The 21,723-nt window shown below is 40.3% G+C and overlaps 1 protein-coding gene across 2 annotated transcripts; it reads left to right on the top strand.

Annotated features, from left to right (window-relative positions):
- The first annotated feature begins 2,275 nt into the window (after positions 1–2,275).
- Positions 2,276–21,723, top strand: CHIC1 (cysteine rich hydrophobic domain 1). Of its 2 annotated transcripts, XM_021525289.2 has the most exons (6): positions 2,276–2,462; positions 8,744–8,798; positions 15,154–15,309; positions 16,904–16,960; positions 17,149–17,208; positions 17,898–21,723. In XM_021525289.2, exons 1-6 carry the CDS (start codon positions 2,293–2,295, stop codon positions 17,946–17,948), a joined length of 549 nt encoding a protein of 182 aa, XP_021380964.1. In that variant the 5' UTR covers positions 2,276–2,292; the 3' UTR covers positions 17,949–21,723. The 2 variants fall into 2 exon arrangements, with proteins under 2 accessions (XP_021380964.1, XP_077642709.1); XM_077786583.1 differs by lacking the exon at positions 8,744–8,798 and having other exon boundaries at positions 2,276–2,436.

A 21,723-nucleotide genomic window follows, 5' to 3' on the forward strand; every position in this document is an offset into this window, starting at 1 on the left:
CACCTGAGTGCCACCACTGTCATGCTGAATGTGACAGCTGTACATCCTTGCAGACAAGTTCATGGGATTTATTTCACTTTATTATTTCCAGCACACATTCTGCTTGCCCCTCACTCTTTCATCCTTGTGAAATTTTCAAGACACTTTGATTGGAAAAACACTGAACACATGCAAGCTCTGAAGTGTCCAAGACAAGGCTGGATGGGGCTTGGAGCACCCTGCATGGTGGAAGGTGTCCCTGTCCACGGCTTAAAAGTCCCCTTTCAACCCAGACCATTCTGTGCTTGTATTTTTGTATCTTTCTGTGGACCTTTCCCAGGGACAGTTCACCAAAGCAGCCATCAAGCAAGACAATCTCAACTGAATATTAAAGCCCACAATGTAAATGCTCAGCATCAGAACTGTCATTTCTTCCAGTGCTCTCAGTTACAACACTCACCTTTTTGCATTTCACACCAGTTAAGGCAAACATCCAGAATTTAACTGAGAGTAAAATAAAGACCAGTACCTTATTAATACTCCTATATATAACTTTGAGTTGTTTCAACACCTTCTTTCCATTGGTTATAAGTCTACATAAAGATGAGATCAGTAGAAAAAATATCATATCCTTAAGTATAGAATAATTTCCTCCTTTTTTATCATGTTTCTAAACAGGATGTATTTTCAGTATTTGGTCAATTAATTACCTTCTCTGCAATTTACTGCAACATTCAACACTAAATAAGAATAAAGTATTTTGACAAAAATAGGAGAACAAAATTTCATTTTATAACAATTTGCCTCTTCATTTTTTCCCCTAGCTTAGAGTGTGATTTACCTGCAGCTCCATATAAGATGGATAATGTGCTGAAGTAAGAGCATGCAGCACTGAGAAAACTGTAGCTCATAAAATGTTACTTTCGGAGGCAACAATTTCCACTGTCAAGTCACCTGCATTTTGCTGCAGTCTAGAAACTCCTGAAAAACAATAAAAATTATTTATGAGGGAAACATTTTCCTGGAAACAACAGACAGGGATGGAGACCCGTTTTTACCTCATGCAGGAGGAGGTGAGCTCATTCCTTAGAGTTCCTGGAGGTCAGGAATTCTGATTTGTACACAAACCAGAGCCAACACTTTATAGGAGCTACACTAACACTAAGAAGAAGAAACAACCCGCTCATAATTTAGTTTTTCATTCTTCTATTACAATTACAAACACCAGTAGTTTTTTGATTATTTTCCATTTGCAGTAGGGAAGTAATTAAGTGCTTGTTACACAAATAATAGCTTACACCTGTGTGCTGATGGGGGTATTGCCCTGAAGTATTCTAAGAGAATATTTTTTCCCAAGTTTTGCTGTTCCTATGTGAATTTTCTTCTCTCTCACCACCCCATTACCCTGTACATAACTCACTTTCCAAACCCACCGACAAACCCCAAAACTCCGAGAAACCTCCAAAACCCTCGCTTTTCCTTATCTTCAGGTACCGCGGGGAGCGACACAGCCGGCACAAACAGGAGGGGAAGGGGAAAAAAGCGCTACCTGGCTGTTTTTATTAAAACCATGGCAGAAACACACCTGGAAAAGACGTTAAAATAAAGGAGGATCAGCACCTGTCCCCACCTCCCCTCAGGAGCCGCTCGCGCGCCTGAGGGGCGGGAAGGGGCACGCGGAGGAGTTATAAATGCGGTATATTCAGCACAGATATTCAGGTATTCAGGTCCCTTGTACGCCGAAGGTTCAGGGGTGATTTTTTTTTTTTTTAAGCAAATTAAAGTCCAGTGAGGTTTTTAATCCGGCTCCCCTGTAAGCAGCAAATTAAAACTCCCCTCAGGAGCCGCTCGCGCCGCCTCGAGACCCTCGTGCACCTGAGGTGAGGGAAGGGAGGCCGGGGGAGTTATAAACGCTAACGGTAGCGGAGATATCCCGCTTCTTGTACACGGAAGGCTTAGAGGGAGGCTCTAAAAACAAGTTCAGAGTTCCATAAGGTTATTCCGGCTCCGCTATAACCACCAGCGCTAACTCCTCTCTCAGCAGCTCCTCGTGCCGGCTCGTTACCCGCCGCCCGGGAGCGGCGAGGGGCGGGCGGGCACACCCGCACCTGAGCGGCCGCCTCCGGCCACCCACACCGGCCGCAAAGCCGCTGCCCACCGCCGGCGGGGGGCGACGCGGCCAGCCCCGCGCCGCTCCCCTCAGCGCCGCCACAGCCGCGCTGCGCCTGCGCGCCGCCCGCCCGCCCGCCGCCCCGGCCGAGGCGCGGCCCCGCCCCCGGCGCGCGCTGCGCAGGCGCGGCGGGAGGGCCGGCGATGAGCGTCCTGCTGCCCAATATGGCGGACTTCGACACGATCTACGAGCTGGAGGAGGAGGACGAGGAGGAGCAGGATGAGCCCGAGCCCGTGGTGCGGAGCCAGGAGCTGCCCCGGCCCCGCGACGCGCCCGATCCCGTAGCGGTACGGGGCGCCGGGCACATCACCGTGTAAGGAAGGAGCGGGGGCAGCGTGAGGGGCCGGTGTGGCGGGGCGGAGGAGCCGGGCGGGAGCGCCGGGTGGGGTGAGGGCAGCGGGGGCACCGCGCCCCGGCCCTGTGGGCCCCGGCCTCCCGCCCCGCGGGGCCCAGAGCCCTGCGCCCGCTCCCCTCCGTGAGGGGAACCTTGCTGTGAACGGGGTATTTTTCGGTAGCTCGACGAAAGCCCCGGCCGTGAATGAGCAGCCGGAGTTGGCTGTTGGGTGCAGAGGCTGCAGCGCAGCCCTGGCAGCCCTCCCTGGTTGCTCCTCTTTATCCAAACAATTTGTTAGATAAAAAGCAAAGTCCAGGCGATGCGAGGACGAACAGCCTGTTCCAACCATCTCGCTGTGACCCTTGTGTGCCACAGCCGAGCCAGAGAGCCCCCACACTGCACTGCAGAGGAGGCTCCTGCCCGTGCTGTACTTTATCTGCCCCAAACTTAGTTGAGAGTTTGGTTTAGATTGAGTGCTTTTATCACTGGAACACAGAGTGAGCCAGAATGTTTGCTGCTCATTTAAACAGTTGAACAGAAGACGAGCAAGCTGTGTTTCCTTATATGTAATGTTTACTAGTAGGGATTTTCTTAGTATTCCTGCTCCAGCAAGCTGAAGAATTAATAGTAGTGAGTGCATCCTTAACAAGTTGTTGGTTGTCATGTTAATTTTCATGGGAGGGGGGTATTGACGTGTATGTATTGCAAAGACCTACCAAGCTTGTGTTGCTTTGGCTCTGTCTTTGGATTGCATAAAATTCACATTTCTCTCTGTAAATAGGTGCAGTGTGATCTAAGTCCCTGCAGCAAAAGCACTGGGTGGGGAAGGCTCTCCCATGCCATGGGAAGTGGTGTTGGAGCTGTGTTCTCATGGAAGCCTGGATCAGGGTTGCATTGAGCTGGTGCCAGTGGGGAGTTGCTCTGCTGCACCGCAGTGCATTTGCTCGTGCAGATGGAATTTCTTTGTGTCCTCACCCCAAATAGCTGCTGGCCTGACTAAAGGAGAGGTGGAACACAAGCAAGATGCTCAGAATACCAAATACCCATCTTAGGAGCTACCTGATTTGAAGTGCTGAACTGGAAAAAAACATTACACACTCATCTGCTTTCCTTTCTGTGATGTTTTTTTTTTTGTTAGTGATGTTACTTACAGTTCCTTCTAGGCTCCAGCATCTTTTTGGGATGGGCAGGAGCATCTCCAAGAATTAATGATGTTTACATCAAAGAAAAGCACTATTGTCAGGGAAGTGGAAATCCTTAGCTGGCTAGATGCCCTTGTAACCACCTCAACTGAATCCACATCCAGTGTATTTTCCCTTTCTCCCATCCGTCTCAGCTTTCTTCCTGTAACAGGACCTACCTGCATGATAGGAGGCAGCTTTTATCAGCTCATGCTGTATTTTTAAATCTCCTTATACTGATAAAAACAGTTATTGATGTTACCAATAAAATGCAAGTAAACCCAGGGCACTGGAGTGCATAATGCTGACCTGTTAAATGGGAACTGGTTTGCTTCCCAAAGAGTTTGTGTGTTGGAACTGTCACTTTTTGATCACGCAGAGGCTGCTGTTTTTGAAATTAGTTGGCTGCAGAAGCAGCCTGTTCCAGTTACTGAAGGGAGAAATGGCATCCAGGAAAACCTGGGTTTGTTTGCTGAACCTGTCTGGGCTACTGCTAATGAAAAGGTCTGTCCTTACAAGTCAGACATTATTACAAAAAGAAAAACAATTATCTTCATAAAGCCATTGTTTTCTTTGGATTTTTGTTTCAGATGTCTCCTGTTCCTCACCTGACATTGGCCTTCTTGAATACTTTCAGCTTTTAGATAAAGGATAATTCTCAAATTCCAGGGTCATCTGCTTCAGCTTTTCATATCCAGTTCTCTTTTGAAACTCCTAAGTCGGTAGACTCAAACACTGTTAGTTTCTTGGAAGAGACTTTTTATTCTTATGACCTTGTCAGTGAGCTGCTTGCTCTAACAGAGCAACTATTCTGCAGTATCCAACAGTACTTAATATAAATTTAATGAGTTTTGTGAGGGTATTTTAGCAGGATCTTGGTTTTCCCACTTTATTTTGCCAGCCCTTCTACCCCTGTGTGTGGTAAGAGTGACCATCTGAAGTGTCCTTGTTTTATTTTAGTCAGAGAAGACATGTGTAAAAATGGTTAGCAAAATCTATGTTCATCTTGTCCAGGATTCTTTGAAAAAATTCTGTCATACTTATTGTTTTTGAAAGCTTTTAAATTTTAGCACAGATAAATTACTAGGTCCTAGGAAATGCCTTTTCTTCTGCAGTTCCATTTTGATGAGTTATAAACACTTTGTCTGCTGTTTCTTCCATAGTGTGACTGATTGGTACATCCAAGAATCTCCACACAGACATTTGTAGTGAAGACTGAGTCATGCCTAGCAAAGCAAAGGCAATAACTTCCAAAAACAGAGCAGTAAGCAAACTGTAACCTGGTTATAGGGTTGTGTTTATCTGCTATAATTTTGCCATGTCATTAAGTCCATGTGGATGGATGGTAATGAGGTAATGAAATAGCCATTAAACATATTTTTGCCATTAGTTTCCAGCTTCCTGCTGAAGTCTGCAAGCCTCCTAGTCTTGGCTAGAAGTTAACTTTTGGTGTTCTAGCCTGTTTTCTGTCGGAGTGCCCCAGGGACCCACAGTCCAGGTGCTAATGAAAAGTTTATTTTCATCAGCTGGGGAAGGAAGAGCCAGTTGAGATAACATTTGAGGAGTATTTGATATTGTTCCACCTTCCACAAATTTAAAATAGCAAATGACCTCAGCTTTCCACCCGTTACCAAAGACTTAATTTTCCAAAACATCATCCGTGGGTAAGGATTCTTGGATAGTTCTGTTGGCTGCACAAGAAAATGTTCTGAACTGGGGAATGTTAAATGTTCAAGGAGATTTCATTTCAGGGCTCTTGAGGAATGTCATCTTTACCCTCTAATGTTGGCCAAAACTCAGCTGATACCTCTAAAGAGCAGTGTGGGATCTGAGCTCCACTCTTGCAGAGAGGTTAAACATAACCTGGATTAGGTGTGGGGAAAGGAGCTGTGTTAGAAACTGTGCTCTCCAAGAGCTTCACTTAACAGGTTTAACTTGTGCAGTCTAGTAAGGCTGATTACTATCTATAAATACAGGAGTGGGAGAACTGAGAATGAGGTGAAGTTTAAGTCAAACAAAATAAAAAGGCAAAGCACCTTGAAATATTCTCTTCTAGATGTAAGAAAGCATTTCCAAACTCTTCCTGTTTCAGTTCTGGGACAGAAAACCTGAGCTCCTGCTTTGTAAACTAATAAAAAAACGTTATCTTGAGGTACCTGTTGCAGGTGAGGTTTGCAACTGGTGATTCAGGATGTTCATTTCAGCCTTTAACTGAGGGATTTATGCATTTCTCTTATTATAGCTCCCTAGGACAAGTTGTGTTCTCACCACTCTACAGATGGGGGAAAATGAGGTGATGGGATTTTCCTGATGCCATCCATGAAAACAGGGAAAGAAGGCCAGAACTGGCAAGTGAGGTCATCCTAGTTCTGTTGCAGCCTCTAGGTGACAGTGCCTGGCTCTTAGAGGTACTTGCCATGCAGTGAGAAAAGTGCAACCACAGGACGTGGGTGACTGATCTGAAATTCTAAATGTTACACTTTGGGCAGCTTGCACTGAGGAGTCACAGAACTGGCCCAGAAATAAATCACCACCAACTGCTGGTTTAAATGACTTAAGGGACAGCTACTGGAATTTATGTTATCATGATTTTTAATCATGATGCTGAAGTTTAGAAGATCATAGGCTGCTCATGCTAGATCACTAGTCTGTTTTAGGAAGTCTAATTAAGTTAAATACCTCTTGATCAATACTTTAGATTTTAACTTCTTTACATGAAAGGTTCTAATAACACTTCAGTACTTTCACAAAGTTGCCTGTAAAGCTGTACAACTGTATAACATCCTGCTTCAATCTTTTTATTTTATTTGGTTGTTGAGCCACCATCTAACAGGAGTTTAATATTTCTAAGCCCTGTAGTAAATAATCACAGAATAGTCTGTAAAACTTCTAGTTTTGGTAAAACTGTGCTAAAGGCCATCAGTGATTCTGACCAAGTATAGTATTTTAAGCATAGTTAAAATGTAAAGTTATATTCCTTAGTCACTCACAGGTGTCAGTGTGAGAGAAACCTTTCTGTAACTCAGGTTTCCTGGACGTGCTGCAATTGAAGAGAGTGTTTTAGCAACTAATAAAAATTTGGGTGTTTGAATATGTTTCATGACATCAGCTTTGAAATTGAACCCAAACCACATTGTGATCTTGCATTCCTAATCAGATTTATTAATCAGAAAGCACTAATTATCTTGTTCTTTATGGAAATTGGGGTGCAATGGGAATTTTCATGAGTGTATTTGATCAATGAGATAAAAGGCACTACCTGTGGCTTAGGAAGTGTTTGAACTCTGAATTGTGGACAGTCAGAGGAAGGTTCTGAGGAACAGCTGGTACATGTTTGCTTTTTTTTTTTCCATTTTGCTGTTTCCTAAGCTGCTGCTCCTGGCCACTGTAAAAATCGGTGTTGTGGACAAGATGGACCTTTGGCATGATTTAGTGGAATTGGTCTGTTAGATGGGTAGAGTAAATAATTCTTGAATTTTCCAGTAGTTCTTTTATAGTGTTGTCTGATTGCTCCTACTTTGTGATCATTCCAGGTTGCTCCATTGCAGCTGCACTGAAAACTCTTGTGTTCCTCAAAGCAAGCTTTATAATTTTAGTCTTTTTTTTTAAGACTGAAAAGACTACTTCATTGCTCTCTAAGTAAGCTTCCTTAAAACTAAATATGTAACATTACAAAACCTGGAAGATTTCAGCTTGAAAAGGTACAAAATGTGGAGGCTGCCTTGCCAGATTACAAAGAGAATGGAAATGTGCTATGTTAGTAACCTTTGTACTTGCCTGAAATCTTACTGTTTTTACTGTTTGGGGTTTTTGTAATGTTTTACACAACTACTGCTCTTTACAAGAGGCTCTAACTTAAATGATTCATCAAAGGACTGGACTGATCTTCACCAGTGTTGTTGGCAAACATTTCAGTTACTGGATTTCTAGAGACAGTACGAGTTCTTCTGTTCTCTTGAAGGTTGTTTTGACTTTTTGTTACTTGGGAACAATTTCCATTGTCTGGGGTATTACAGAGTGCACAGGAGTGTGTATGTGTGATCTAATGATGGGCACTGATGTCCAAGAGAAGGTGTTGGAACCTTTAAGGTCCCTTCCAACCCAAACCATTCCACAATTCTGTGTTATTTCAGCCATAGTGGTATTGGTACCAGGGACCAGTTTGGAGTATGGCAGGTGTCAGTTTGACTCAAAGCAAAGTTTGTTTCTTCAGTAACTACTACAATACCAGATGTATTTGTGCTCCTTCTTTTTGGCAGTGATTCTTTCAGGTATTTTTTTTTTTAACACATACTCAGGAGATAGTTCAGCAGAGCTGACTTGATGTACAATATATTTAACTTTCATCAAACATACAGATTGTAGCTGAGGGCCAGCTGCTGCTGTATTTTGTTAAATTACTGAATTTTAAAGGTTTAGGGGTTTTGGAATAAGTGGTAACAGGTTTACAAGCCAAATCCAGCTCCCTGGAGCTTTCACTGCTTATAATGAAAACCTTTTGCTCAAACCCCAAAAGAGTTCAGTGAAGAGCAGCCACAGTGGTACCCAAAACTTAATTTTCTTGAAGTTCACAGTTGTTGTAGAAGTCTCCTTTGTGTAGGCTCTTACGAGGTACCTTAAATCTGCCCAAAGGAAGTTTTTAAAACCACATGGTTATAAATTTCTAAGATGATGATGAATGGGTTTCTTAAAACAAACTTCATCTGTCGCATGTGGCGCAATTGCACGTGTAAGAAAGTAAAAGGGTTGTTAAACCTGGGATTTCATAGCTGGAGGGTTTTTTCTTACAAAAGTCAAAGATTTAAACTTGCTGCCATCCAATTGGAAAAGAATTTTTGCACTTCTGGAGTAAGGCATGAAGTAAGGCACCAAGCTGTGTTTCTGTCTGGAAATGAGTGACTGGCACATGAGACCTTGTATTAACTTAAACCAAAAGCTCATGAAATAATGCAAATGTAAGGGCAAAAGAAATTAATAGTGGTTTCTTTTTAAAGTAAAAACTCTTATTACATTTTTTTTGTTAAGGGAAACAAAGTAAGTTAGGTGGAATATATTTTGTTTGTCTCTTTTGTTTTCAAGGTTTGGCTTGAGCAACAAGTTTGATACAGAATTTCCTTCTGTTCTGACAGGGAAGGTAAGTGTGAGATTAAACTGTTCTTTTCAATGGGAGGAGCCAGTGCATCCAGTGGTTTCTGTGTTGGATATTTTGAGCATGAACCCACTAAAAACTGTTACCTGTGGCCTGTGTGACCCAGCTGCTCCCTGCCCAGTTCCTCAGTGTAAGCTGGAAAAAAGAAGGAAGGATTTGCTGTGATTGTTACTATTATGGACATTCCAAACACAGCAAAGCTTACCATGGATCTGACTGTTTCCATGCAGACATGAAAGCAACACTCACTTAACCTTGCTTTTTAAATACCTGGAGTTTGTGCTCCCTCCTGGGTGAATTAAATCAGTACAAATACTAGACCTCTCTTCTGAGTATGCCCGCCAAGCCTTGAGTTTGTTTAGACAAATCTTTGGAAGTGAATCTGTTTTATCTGAAGCTTTACAGAACAAAACATAGTGTTAAGTCTACAAATTAAGTAGGTTTTTAGTACATTTTCACAAATACCATTTAGTTCTGAAAATTAGTGGTGACACAAGTCTCTTGCTTTCTCTGGAGTCCTGTCATCTTACTTAATGCAAGTGTAAGAAACTGTAATTTGTAGCTATTAATTCAACCTTCACTTAATTCTTAGTTTTAAATAATTTTTGTAATTGTATTTTTTTAATCTTTTAATTGCTTAATTCTTTTTCTCTTGATTTTTTTTTTTCTTCTTGCTGTTTCAGTGTCTAGTGCTTTGTTTTTGCTTTGATTTATATATCCCTCGTGTATCTTTTCCAGAATTTGGGAAGAATAAAGTATATTTGGCTCTTTCTACTTTGTCTCATGTCATCCCATAGAGCTGCACTCCCTCCGCAGCCCCTTGCAGAGGTTGAGTCATACCAACAATCCACTAAACACAGCTGAGTGGTTGCTCCTGCTTCTGCCAGATCCATCTGGGCTTTCTCCTCCTGCATTTTCACACCAGAGTACAATGAATAAAACCCTTGTGTTGAGGTTGTCCATCTGTTCTGGCAGCAGTACCCCTGAAAAGCAGGTTCTGCTTGGAGTTTTTGGGTGCTGAAAATCAGCCTGGGAATTTTAGGATCTCACTGAGCTCAGACAAATTCTACTGATTCCAGTGTGAGGGCTGCTGACAACATTTTGCATTTCACCACCTTGTCTGAGGCTTATTCTCCTCTGGGAAGCTCTTTCGGATCACTGAACAGCCACAATACATTCTGGAAAAAACTATTTTTATGTTCTTCTTCTCGACTTGTAGTTTATTATAAATAAGCCTGTAGAAAATCCCAGGCAAGAAAGATTAAAACTAAATTTAATGATATTATTTCATCTCTTTCTGTCTCTCTAAAATATATTTGGGTTATTAAAAAAACCAACCTACAACCAGGCCTATACTTTTTAATACCAGCATCAGTGGCTGTCACATTTTCCACTTGACTGTCCTCCTCTTGTTAAATAGACAGTGAACAAAAGCTTAATTTAAAGTTCACTTGAGTGCTTGGACATAATTTAGCAGAGACAGAAAAGAGGAAATTCTTCTGTAAGCATTTACCCTTCTTGTTCTGTGGGTGTGATCAGTGCTACAGGAGTGGCATGGGTAGAGATTTGCTGTATACAGGGATGCTCCTCTGTTGAGAATCTTGGTGTTCTGTTGTCTTGTGGATTTGAGGGGCTTTCTGAGCAAGGAAGTGAATTCCCTTTTGTCAGGGGAGAACACCAATGAAATAAGATAGTAAACACATTTTTCTTCCTGCCTGTCAGAACTGCTATGAAAGACATTAAAAACCAGTTTTTAATATGGGACTTTCAGTTTTTAATACTTCAGTCAATTGCAAGAAATAAAGAATTTTCTTCTTTCTCTGGTTGAGGCAGTCAATCATCTTAATCCCTATTGAAAATGAAAGTTCAGTATTTTTTTTCCAGTAAGAAGTTTTTCTTCAAATACCCTGTTAAGTAATTCACAATAATCAATACCATAGTCAACTGAGACTCCGCTTTAACATCCTCTGCTGTTAAAATGTATTTTTTTTTGTTTTTTATTAAATCAAATTTTATGAATAACAGTGACTGTTTATATTTACAAATTTGGATTAAAATGTTTACTCTGAATTTGCATTGCTCCTTAGCTACTCTAAGACAATGTCATTGTTTATTCATATTGCCTGTGTAACATTAAGTTGGATGGCTTTGCTGTTTCCTGTGAATTGATATTAATAATAAATCCCATCTGCTAATGGAGTGTAAGGATGAAGCCATTAGATGGGCTGGATGGATTTCTTGGTGGAACTGGTTTTCTTTTGAATAAATACAGATGTAAAAGATGTAGGTTTTTAAAGCAGTTTGAAAATCCTAATTAGAGAAGACTCTGTAGCTACACCTTTCTCCCAGAAGCACAAACTTTTGGGATTTGTGCCACATTCTTGTATTAGTAATTTCCTTAAGCTTTCTGCCCTCAGTTTGCCCATCCACATAGTGATGGCAGCAAACTTTTTGATTTTCTTCTTCTGAAATCTGGAATCCCCCTCCTCCTTCACCCATTTTCTCAGTCTCCAGTTTTTACAGACACTGCATAGCTGTTGTAGGTTAGCCTAGAGCTACATGCTTGTAATTACATCTTCAGTGTTTGAGACTTCATTTGTTGCTTTCCTTGGGAGAGGTGAATGTGTACATTTAAGGGTAAAGCATAGACAATAAAATAATAAAGGAAAGGCATATCCCAGGTACATCAGATGTTTGGCGTAGCTAGTTCAATTGGATTAATATTTGTCTTGCAGGATGAGACAGAAACTGACCTGGTTTGTAAACCCCAAGCCAGACTTTGTTTCAGAGGAACATTAAGAAAAGATTTGACTACACTTAATACAGAGGCAATATTTAACTTTTAATAATGTAATTGGACCTTGGCCTAAATTGGAGTGCTGGTTAAATTTAAATTCTGTGTGCTACAGGTTTACGGGATTATTAATTCTCTTAAACAAGCTTTTAACAAAATATTCTCTGTGATAGTGAGCACAGTAGCACACACTGCTCCAGGTGACCAGAAGATGATGGAGGCAGTGATCCTGAAGGGGAAAAGTGGAATTTCCTGCTCTGATCTTGAAACAAAAGGGGTCCTGCCCAGAGAGGAGTGTGCAGTGCAGGGCAGGGGGAGCCATAAAGTGAGGGCTGGGCATTGTGGTGCCGTTGTGCCGTGTGATTGATAGGGCTGCTGATCATGGTGATTGAAGGAGAAAGATCAGGCCTGCTGGGCCTTGCTGGCTCCCTTCCTGTGTTTGGAGATCCCCTGCATCCTGTTGTAAAATATTATGACACCCCCTCCTTTCCTTTTATGTTTTTTTTTTGGTTTTGTTTTTTCCCCCCTAAAAGGAGCTAATGTCCCTTCCTAAGGTGTACAGCACAGCCAGGAGCAAAGTGCTTATCTCATTCTTTTCAAGAGCCAGACACAAACTCTCCAATAGATTTCCAGAATTACTCAAAACTGAGCTTTCTTAGGGAGCTGTCTTTGTGCAGGAGGAGCTGGTAATTCTGTTTATTTGAAATTCGTCAGCCCTTTCACATACACCTTTCAAAAGCTGTACCTGCAAGAAGGCAGGAGTTAAAATTGTGTTAGAAAATCAACAGTTCTGTGGTGACTTTCATTTGTATTCAGTTTCATTATTAGATTAGAACAATTATTTACAGGTATTTTTTTCTTAATCACTGCGAAACAATGCTTAACTGTCACTGAGCTATAAACTATTGTGATTTGTTCTTTTTATCACAACATGAGGCTTATCCTGTTCTCCAGTTCCTTTAGTTTCAGATGAAGATGTGTCATAAGTGACAGAAATATTTGTTGTGGTTTGGTTTCCTAAAGCCAGAAACAATCCAATAGTTGGGGTTAGTCAAAAGCATCCTAAGTAATTTCATCTCATGTCGTAGTCAAGAGATTCACCTTTACTTGAAAATATTTGGTGAAAATATTTGGTAGTGGTGTTTTCATATTATTGTAGTAAGATAAACATCAAACCAAAACTCCTGAAATGGGAATTTTCTTTTGCTTAGTGGCATTCAAAATTGGTTTCTGGTTTAGCCATTTGCTCTGCAGGAATGAGAATACTTCACCTTTCATCTTAAAATGTAGGAACATGTTAACCTGATGTGAACAGTGACTCCCTAGAAATTATCACAGGAAAGGGAATCTCCCTAGGCTTTCTTCTTAGGTCCCAAATTTTTATGCCATCTGTGATCTGAGAATCTGGTTGAGTTCTCTTTGTGTTGGATGTTACCACTGATAAGGATTATTCTTGTTAAGCTAAATTCTGGGCTGTGCCATTCCATTGTCTTTGGCAAGTTTGTTCAGCTGGATTTGGAGGTTGGGCTGTGTTGCTGTCAAAGTCCAGTAAACTTTGTGTCTGAAGGAAAAGGAAACATTCTCTTTTCCTAGGGAGTTTCATTACAAAAGTATAAATGAGTTCTAGGAAAAAAAAAACCTACTTATTTTTATATTTCACATAAACAGAATATAAAATTCTAAAAGATTTATCAAAGAAAGTGCCATTTGTAGGTATCCAAATATAAGGCCCATGGAAATTTCCTTAGGAGTTGAAAATGCCAATTAATGTAGGAATCTCAGTTTACTTTGAGGCAGTGACTGCAGCAGCTGCCTGAGGTTACTGGAAACCACCAGCCCAGATGTTCTTTCCTACAAAACACTCTCCCACATTGAAGATGAAATGGTTTTGCTCTGTGCATCTGGTATTTATTATATCCCAGTACAAGATTTGGCACTGGCAAAGAAATCCATAAAACCTTGTTCTAGAGACATGCAAGTACAGGATAGTTTGCCACATTACAATGGGATTTTTTTCATAGCAGATGTCCCACTACAAAGGATCTCAGGGGTTTTCTTTGATAATTTTATTTCTTTTTTCCTAAACTAATGTGTCTCGTGTAAAACAGACAATGTTTTTAGTTGCTTCATTTGTGGATGTAAAACAAAACAGTCTATTTAATATGGGAGGGGGCAAAATAATTACTTTCTATGTATTTATTAATTCCTGTTATAAAATAATCACAAATTATGTTCTCATGTTATTAACTGTAGGCCTGGCTGGTGTGCAAGCCCAGCTGCCCTCTGACTCTGTAGTGCCTGGTGACCTGAATGGTCAGGAAACAGATGTATTTATTTACTCCCTTCCCTGCAATGCTTTAAAGAATTCAGCTCAATAGGCAGGGGCAGCAGCATCAGGTCCTCTCCATTTCCTGCCCAGTGGCTTTGCCCCTGCTGAAAAGGATCTTTGTCATTAAATGAACTTTTGTTGGCGTTGCTGCCCTTGTTTGCAGAGTCAGATGAGCAGAGTTGGGCTGGCTTGGGTGGGGGTTGTGGAGCACTTGCACAGCTTTGTGTACAGACTCACACTGGGGATTTGCATCAACATGGCAAGGAGGTAGGAAAGATGGGGGTTTTCATTGTTCTGAGTTGTGCCTGCCTGGTCCTAATTTATTCTGCTTTGTATATTTGAATGCTGGATTTTGTTAGAGTCAAGGGTGTCATCTCGGAGTCACTGCCTCAAATCCGTGTTTGACTTGTCAGATGGAAGTGACTTGGATTCTGTAGGGAAATGAGAGATTTGGGGTATGTAAGTAGGTGAGAAATGAAGTTATTGGAGAAAAGAGCTCCTTTCTGAGCTGGGGCTTCCACTGTGACTCTGCAGTGGCAATACAGTTATAAAATACTTATTTCTTAATTTCAAAAAGCTAGTTTTCAATAAGTAAACTTTATTTCTAACCCTGTACAAGGTGCCTTGCTCTGCCTTAAATACAATCCAGTGTATTTCTTTCTAGGCTTCCCTATTTTAGGAAGCAGCCACAAGGGAAGTTGTGGCTTAATTATGGGCCACTTCAGGAAGTTATTTGTGGACAGAACCTTCACCCAGGCACAGTGTAGACTTAGATTGGTGTGACACTAATTTGGAAAATATTCTTCCTTTCTGTGGTACCTATTTTTACTGCAATGCTCCCCCATTCCCTTGGAGAGCAGACATCTGTCATTCTTCTGTGGTTTTGCTCAGTGTAGCCAGTGCATGTATTGCCCAGCTGTGTCCCAGTTCTGATTTTGTCAGGGCCCATTGTGTGTTCAGGCCCATTTATTAATTACTGCTGCAATAAATTACAGATGAGGCTGCTCATCTAAAAGATGTTTGGCTTTTGAACTCAGGTTTGTGCAGTGCACACACCAGAAATGAATTTGTTGCAGGAAAATGACTTTTCAGGCTCACTGGGTGACCAGTGCTTTAGAAGATTGTGTCATTTCCCGTTTCATTTTAACCTGTAGAGGCAATTTCTGAGAAAATACACCTGTGCTGGCCCTCTCTGAAGTTGAGCCCTTCTGTTGCAGGTGGCCCCTGAGGAATTCAAGACCAGCATCAGTCGAGTGAACGCCTGCCTGAGGAAGAACCTCCCTGTCAATGTGAAGTGGCTGCTCTGTGGCTGCCTGTGCTGCTGCTGCACTCTGGGCTGCAGCCTGTGGCCTGTGGTCTGTCTTAACAAAAGAGTGAGTCCATGTTTCATCTTATTCTATAGATTTTTTAATTATTGGTAGGATTAAATAACTTTTCATAATATCTTTCCTATTTTAAAACCGTGCTTTGGCCTCACATTCAAAAGGTTATTTTGATTTCCATCTTAGAAAATATAAAAAATTTGAAATTACACCAAATTACCAGTTGACTCAATAATTTTAAGAATAGCTGATCTCATCTCAGTTAAAACAGGATGGAATATATGATACTCCAAATTTTCAGGACTTCTCAAGGTCTAAGAATTGAGTGTAGAACTGAACCTTCATGACCTTCAAAGAGTGGCAGAATGAGACTGAAAAATTAATTCTCCTCTTCGCACCCCCCATCCCCACTCCTCCACCCCCCAATAAATATTTTTTAAATTTAAAAATCACTATTTTGTATGCAATAGACACCATAACATTTCAGAGCGGGGGTTTATTTGCCATATTTTACTGTTCTGTTTCTGTTAAGAACAAGTACAAATTTTTTTTCTAAAGACTTCCCCCCAGCACAGTTGACAACTTCTGTAATCAGGTCCAAAGTAATAAATTTGAAAAGCACTTTAGTCAATTACCTCTGTGGTTTACATTTAGAATTGATTTATCACAGCAGTAAATATTGAGGAAGTGCATTAATGTGTTAACTTGTTGAAGTGCTCATCACTAAAGCTGCATCACTAAAAAGTTACAGGACTTACTTTAGTTCATTTTAACTGCTTTTATAAATGTAATTATTGCAGAGGTTTATGCCTGAGAGATACAAAAGGAGTATTTGCGGTTTTAAAGCTATTTTTAATATCCCTGTACCAGTGAAAATCTAAATAAATGCCCATGTAGTGGTGTAGTATTAATTATATTAAATTCTCAAGGCTACAGAGAATATGCACCAAGTAGGGAAAATGATGGCACTTCTGTGGGTTGTGAGGATGGTAACAACCATGCAGTGATTATAATTAAATGTATACCATGCAGGATCATCATAGTTGTCTTTTTGTGACCTTCAAAATCTCTGAAACTTGAGAAATCATCTCCTCTCCACAGTCATGGAAAGAGCAGGAAATGAAGGACACATTTGATAGCCAATCGCTGAAAATAATTCGTTATGAACTAGAGTTTGGTGGTGAGGGTTTTTTCCCAAGATCCAGATCACAATTCCCTTAGCAAAATCTGGAAATTAAATGTATGAAATCTGTGTTTTCAGCAGAACACCTGCAGTGAGTGCAGGATTTGGCCAGGAGACTTTGTTTTGTTGGCTGTGGGAGGTAAAAACACCAAATTCAAAGAGATCTCTTACTAACCAAATGAACTCTGGAAAAGCCACAGGCCTAAGCTGGACTTGATCTTAGAATTTTTTCCAGTGATTCTAAATTAACAAAAAACCCAGGAGTGTTTTCCTTTTTTGAAAAAAGGGGGGAGTGGGGAGTTGAAGTGATAAGATTTCCATGTATTTATTCTTTGGTTTGTTCTACTTTTATAGAACTTAACTTACTGTAAATTAAGCTTAGCCAGAAATGCAGTAGTGAGATCCTTCTGGATGAGACCAGCTGCTGAACCATTTCTGATGCACTTCTGACTTCCTTTCTAGACTAGAAGATCAATTCAGAAGTTATTAGAATGGGAAAATAACAGACTATATCATAAGGTAAGAAAAGAGTGCTTGTTTCTTTCAGCTTTAAGAATATTGGCAATGAAGGATTTTACAGTCTTGTCATAATTCCATACTTTATACTGATCTTAAATAATAGATCCTAATAATTCAGTATTGCTAATGCTTGCTGCATTACACATCTAAACAAGGCTGTGCTAATCCTTTGTTAATTATTTCCTTAGCTTGGTTTGCACTGGAAGCTGAGTAAAAGGAAATGTGAAACTAGCAATATGATGGAATATGTGAGTATTGCTTGTTACTTATTGCTATTCAACAGAACTGTGATTTAATAGAGAAAATCCTTCACCTAGTGACCCTGTGCAAAAAGATCTCCCAGACAAATGTGCAGTTTGGTCTGTAATTTGGAATGAGGGAGACCCACTGGGACTTTCTGCATTGGAGTGATTCCCACCAGCAGCAGTCCATAGTTCCTTACACTTACCCACCTTTTCCAGTGGCATTCAGAACTCCTTTGATTCAAATAAATTTGCAGAAGTATTCCATCTTTACAGTAATGTGGATTTTTGGTTGGACCTTTTCTTTTGTGTTTTAGTTTTTGATTTGTTTTGGTGGGTTTTTTTTCTGCCAGCTCTAAATCTCACATGGTTGTAAGCAAGACCTTGTAGGAAAGCAGAATTTCAAATATTTCTGTGGTTCTATCACTCCCCTATCCACTTTAACATGTAGCTGTGAAGATTGTATAGGCCTTAGGGAAAGAGATCCACCCCTAAAATAGACAAGCACCCAGAGTCCCTCTATTTCAGAATGACTGGAATCTCTGCTTTGTTACCCTGGGGAGCATTCCCTCCTCACAGACTACCTCAGATACATTTAGTCTTAAGAATTAGCTAATGTTCATGGAAATTGTGCTGAAACTTTGAACTTTTTTGGTTACTGTCTTCTGTTCTTGTCTTTTTCCCTTCTTCAACAGGTAATATTAATAGAGTTCTTACCAAAATACCCCATATTTCGACCTGACTGAGGAACAACATTGGTCTCTCATGTTACCTGTCATTTTCTACCCTTAGTGCCTTGTAGATGATTTTGGAAAGAAGATGGTCTACTTTGCTGTGACTTAAAAATGTTCTTCAGTAGAAATCTTCCTTGCTGTTACTTTCTTTTGTTAAGAAGAGAACAATTTGCACATTTTTTTATGTTAAACGAGGCTTCTATGTTGCACTCTGAATTTTTAACATTACCAATAACTGATAGAGTTGCCACTAGGGATCTTAACATCAGTGCTGCTTAAACTTGTTCTGAGCATGCTGCCTTATTAATTTATCTCTTTGCTGTCCTTCAATGTGCATCCTAAAGCTTTGTCATCCGATATTTCATCCTAAGTGTTGCAATCCTAGAAACCCTCAGTAGGAATGTCCAGGTAAACTCCGGTAGTAATGATTTTAGTAGAACCTGCTTGCATAGGACTTGCAGTCAACAGCACTGGTTTTGTCCTGCACTTTGCAAAATCATCATTTACATTTAGGGGGTTCTTTAGTTTACCCACTATGGATTTGTAAATATTAACTCTTTGCATAATGTAAAGTGTGGTATGCCAAGGTTTACAGAATGTATTATAGCTCTTATTCTATTGCCAACAGTCCCCAGCATCTGTTCCATGTGCTCGTTCCCCTGGGATTGTACAGCCCCACCCACACTGGTTTTATGGGAAAGCCATAAAGAGTTTGTATATATGTCAGATGTGTAGGGCTCAGTTGCACTTTGTTTAGTAAATGGATGAAAAATGCATAGCATTTCTGTCTTTATTTTGAAAAGTATTTCAGGTGGTGTTTGCAGCACCTGAAATACAAAGCTGAAATCTTCACCTCTGCAAAAGCTGCATTTGTGAGGTAGATGGCAGCTGCTATTAACAAAATACCCTAAAGTCTCTTTTGAAGTGAGGAGTATATATGGATGTTAAGTTCTGTTTTGTTTTGAAGTCAGGAAAAGTTAACTTCGAATCAGAGATCTTAATTACAGAAGAGAAAAATTAGAAACAGCCAAATCCAAGCTGAAGCAGCACCTTTGTTACTGCTGTGGTGTGGTTGTACTTCAGCATTTTTACAGTTAAGTGACATCAAGTCCCTTTCAGTGGAAATAGGTTTTATCTCAGTCAAAGTGGAGTTTCAAAACATGCTGAGAGGAGGAAGTGCAGCAGTTGAAAGGGCTCCTGAATATGTTTTGGCAGTCAGGCACTGTCTGGAGAGCCAGGAAAGCCTTGTGGAATTCAGTATTATTTTGGATTCTTCCCTGTTTGCCTGATCTCAGGAAGGGAACTCATTGTAGAAAAGCTTCCTCTAATGGGTGACCTAAGCAAGAGCACTTGTTAAAAGAAAGCAAATGGAAATTGTTGCAAGTTCCCTGCCTTTCCTAACTAGAAATAACAAAGCCCAGCAGATAACTGAGCATCTGCAACTTGTGGTGGATTTCATTATCAGTGTCCAGGCATTTCTTTGCAGCATCTTGACTCCCTGCAACATCATCCCAAGTTACTTTTTAGTTTCAGGGTGACTTGGGGTTTCCTCTGAATGTATTTGCATCTCTGCAGTTTGCAATATGCTATTAAAATACCATATTTGTAAGACCATTGCCTCCTAATACTTGTAAAAGGTCAGATTCCTTGTACACAGTGTTTACAGAAGGCCAGTTTTATGCAGGTTACTCAAAGGGAAGTTTGTGCTGTTTCCTGTCCCAGACTGATGGTTCAGAGTTTGAAATCTGCACATTTCATGCAGAAACTTTGTTTGACTGGTAGATTGGTGACAACTAAATGTGCAATTGCATTTGTAACATGAATAAAAATCTCCTGTGTTGTTTGAAATTATCATTAGCTACACCTTGCAACTCAGATTTCCATTGCAGAACCAAGCAAAGTGTTGTCTCCATTTTAGTTCTTTTTTTGGGGGGATGAGTGCTAATGGGAAGCAGAGAAAATAATGGCAGAAAAAGGCAGAGTAAACCAAAACTGAAATAGCACACCCAGTTCTTTCTTTGCATTTCACTGACAAATGAGTTTCTGGAGTATTTAACAGAACAATGGAAATTTCTTACTGTTCTGCCAGAATATTGTTGTGCAAAATACTCAAGAAATCTCAGCAGGTTCTGATTTTCTTCATGCAACTCTATTTTCTCCCTGTACTTTTCCAAGTGGGAGAACAGGCACTTCCCATGGAACCACAGAATGGGTTGGGTGGAAGGGACCCCAAAGCTCCTGCCATTCCACCCCCTCCTTCCACTAGCCCAGGTTGCTCAGAGCTCCATCCAAACTGGCCTTGAACACTTAAGCACATGATATTAATTTGTAAAGTTTACATTTTAAGTACATAAATCCTCTACATTTTAATTTGTCTTTAATTATTAATTGTGCAGTCTTCAAACCATGAATGGGTCTTGTCTTTGTGTTTTAATTGACATTTAATTATGTGGCCATAACATAAAGAACCAGAGCCAAACCTGTCATTTACTGTAAGCTCCATGTTTTAATAGGTAGATAAATTTGCATTAAAATGCAAAACCAGCAGCAGTATTATATTTGCATGTGAAAGACACAGGATTCATAGCTCACTGGAAGGTGAAGGCAGCTGGCAGTACTGCTGTGAACTCTGCCCAGGTTCTTTTTGCTTGGGCTGTCCTTTAATACCAAAACATCACAAGTAATTCTGTCTGCCAAGACTGGAAATCTCATTTTTGACAGTTAATGACCAGCATGAGTTGGTGAAGTGTTCATGGAGGATATCTGTCAGAATTTGTAGCAATGTAACAGATTCATGTCAGCAGAGTGAGTGGAAATGGTAAAGAAAGTGCCTTGGCTGGTTCCAACACCATTGTGCAGAGAAGGAGAAAAGGGAACTGACTGGTCCCTCTCAGGAGTGGGAGTTTGCATCAGATTTTTAAAAGCAGCTACTGTCTACCAAATCAGTGTTTATTTCTTCACATCAACATGTTGACACTAATTTTGTTTCTAGATTTTATCCAATAAATCTTTGGGTTTGTATCTAGAAAGTTTTGTATCTGGAGAGTACTGAAGGAGTGCAGAACTCTGGCAGAGCATCAAAGCTCTTCCTTTGTGATTCCCCACCTGCTCCTGCAGAGATGTTTTCCCTCTGGAGAAACACAGAAGTGTTCAAACATGCACACCCAAGTCTCAGGAGTGTGAGTTCAGTTGTAAATGACTATCAAACAGAGAAAAAACCAATTATAAAATCTGGTGTGGTTTTGATAAATACAAAAAAAAAAAATGTTCCTATGCTCTTCTTGATAGGTACAAAACTCCATATGCAAAACCATAAATTGATGTTTATTATTGTCCCACTGACAGTTTACTACATTTTCTTGTTAACACACTACCATTGGAGCAATAAAAACGTCAAGCTATTAACATTCAACATCAATTATTTATCACTTTAGTAAGCAATGTTATGTGATTCTTCTGCCATTCTTTTGTTTTCTGCTTTTGGTGTTCTTACAGTGTTGTAACATACTTGTATTGCTTCTGAAAAGTGGTTTTGTTTAAGCTGTATGAAACTGTGTTCTTAACACTTTTATTCTGTTTACAAGTGAACAGCCACTTTTTTAACAGGACCTCACATCTGGAGAGTTTTCTCTCGATTTTTTATTTTAAATGAAAATAAAATTATAACTGAGCTTGCTTTCTATAATTTACTGCACTGGCTTGTGCCATTGAAAGAAGCTGGAAGTCAAACTCGCTTCATCACTTTGAGACATTTTTCTTTAATTAAATTCAAAGATGAAAACCTTGA

This window comes from Lonchura striata, chromosome 14 (genome assembly GCF_046129695.1).
Source record: "Lonchura striata isolate bLonStr1 chromosome 14, bLonStr1.mat, whole genome shotgun sequence".
In the NCBI taxonomy this organism is placed as follows: Eukaryota; Metazoa; Chordata; class Aves; order Passeriformes; family Estrildidae; genus Lonchura; species Lonchura striata.

Bases quoted from the DNA above. Each gene is read 5' to 3' on its own strand.
- CHIC1 (XM_021525289.2), top strand. From the start codon at position 2,293: ATGAGCGTCCTGCTGCCCAATATGGCGGACTTCGACACGATCTACGAG. The intron at 15,310-16,903 runs GTGAGTCCATGT...CTTCCTTTCTAG, and splicing joins TGGTCTGTCTTAACAAAAGA to ACTAGAAGATCAATTCAGAA. The intron at 16,961-17,148 runs GTAAGAAAAGAG...TTATTTCCTTAG, and splicing joins ATAACAGACTATATCATAAG to CTTGGTTTGCACTGGAAGCT.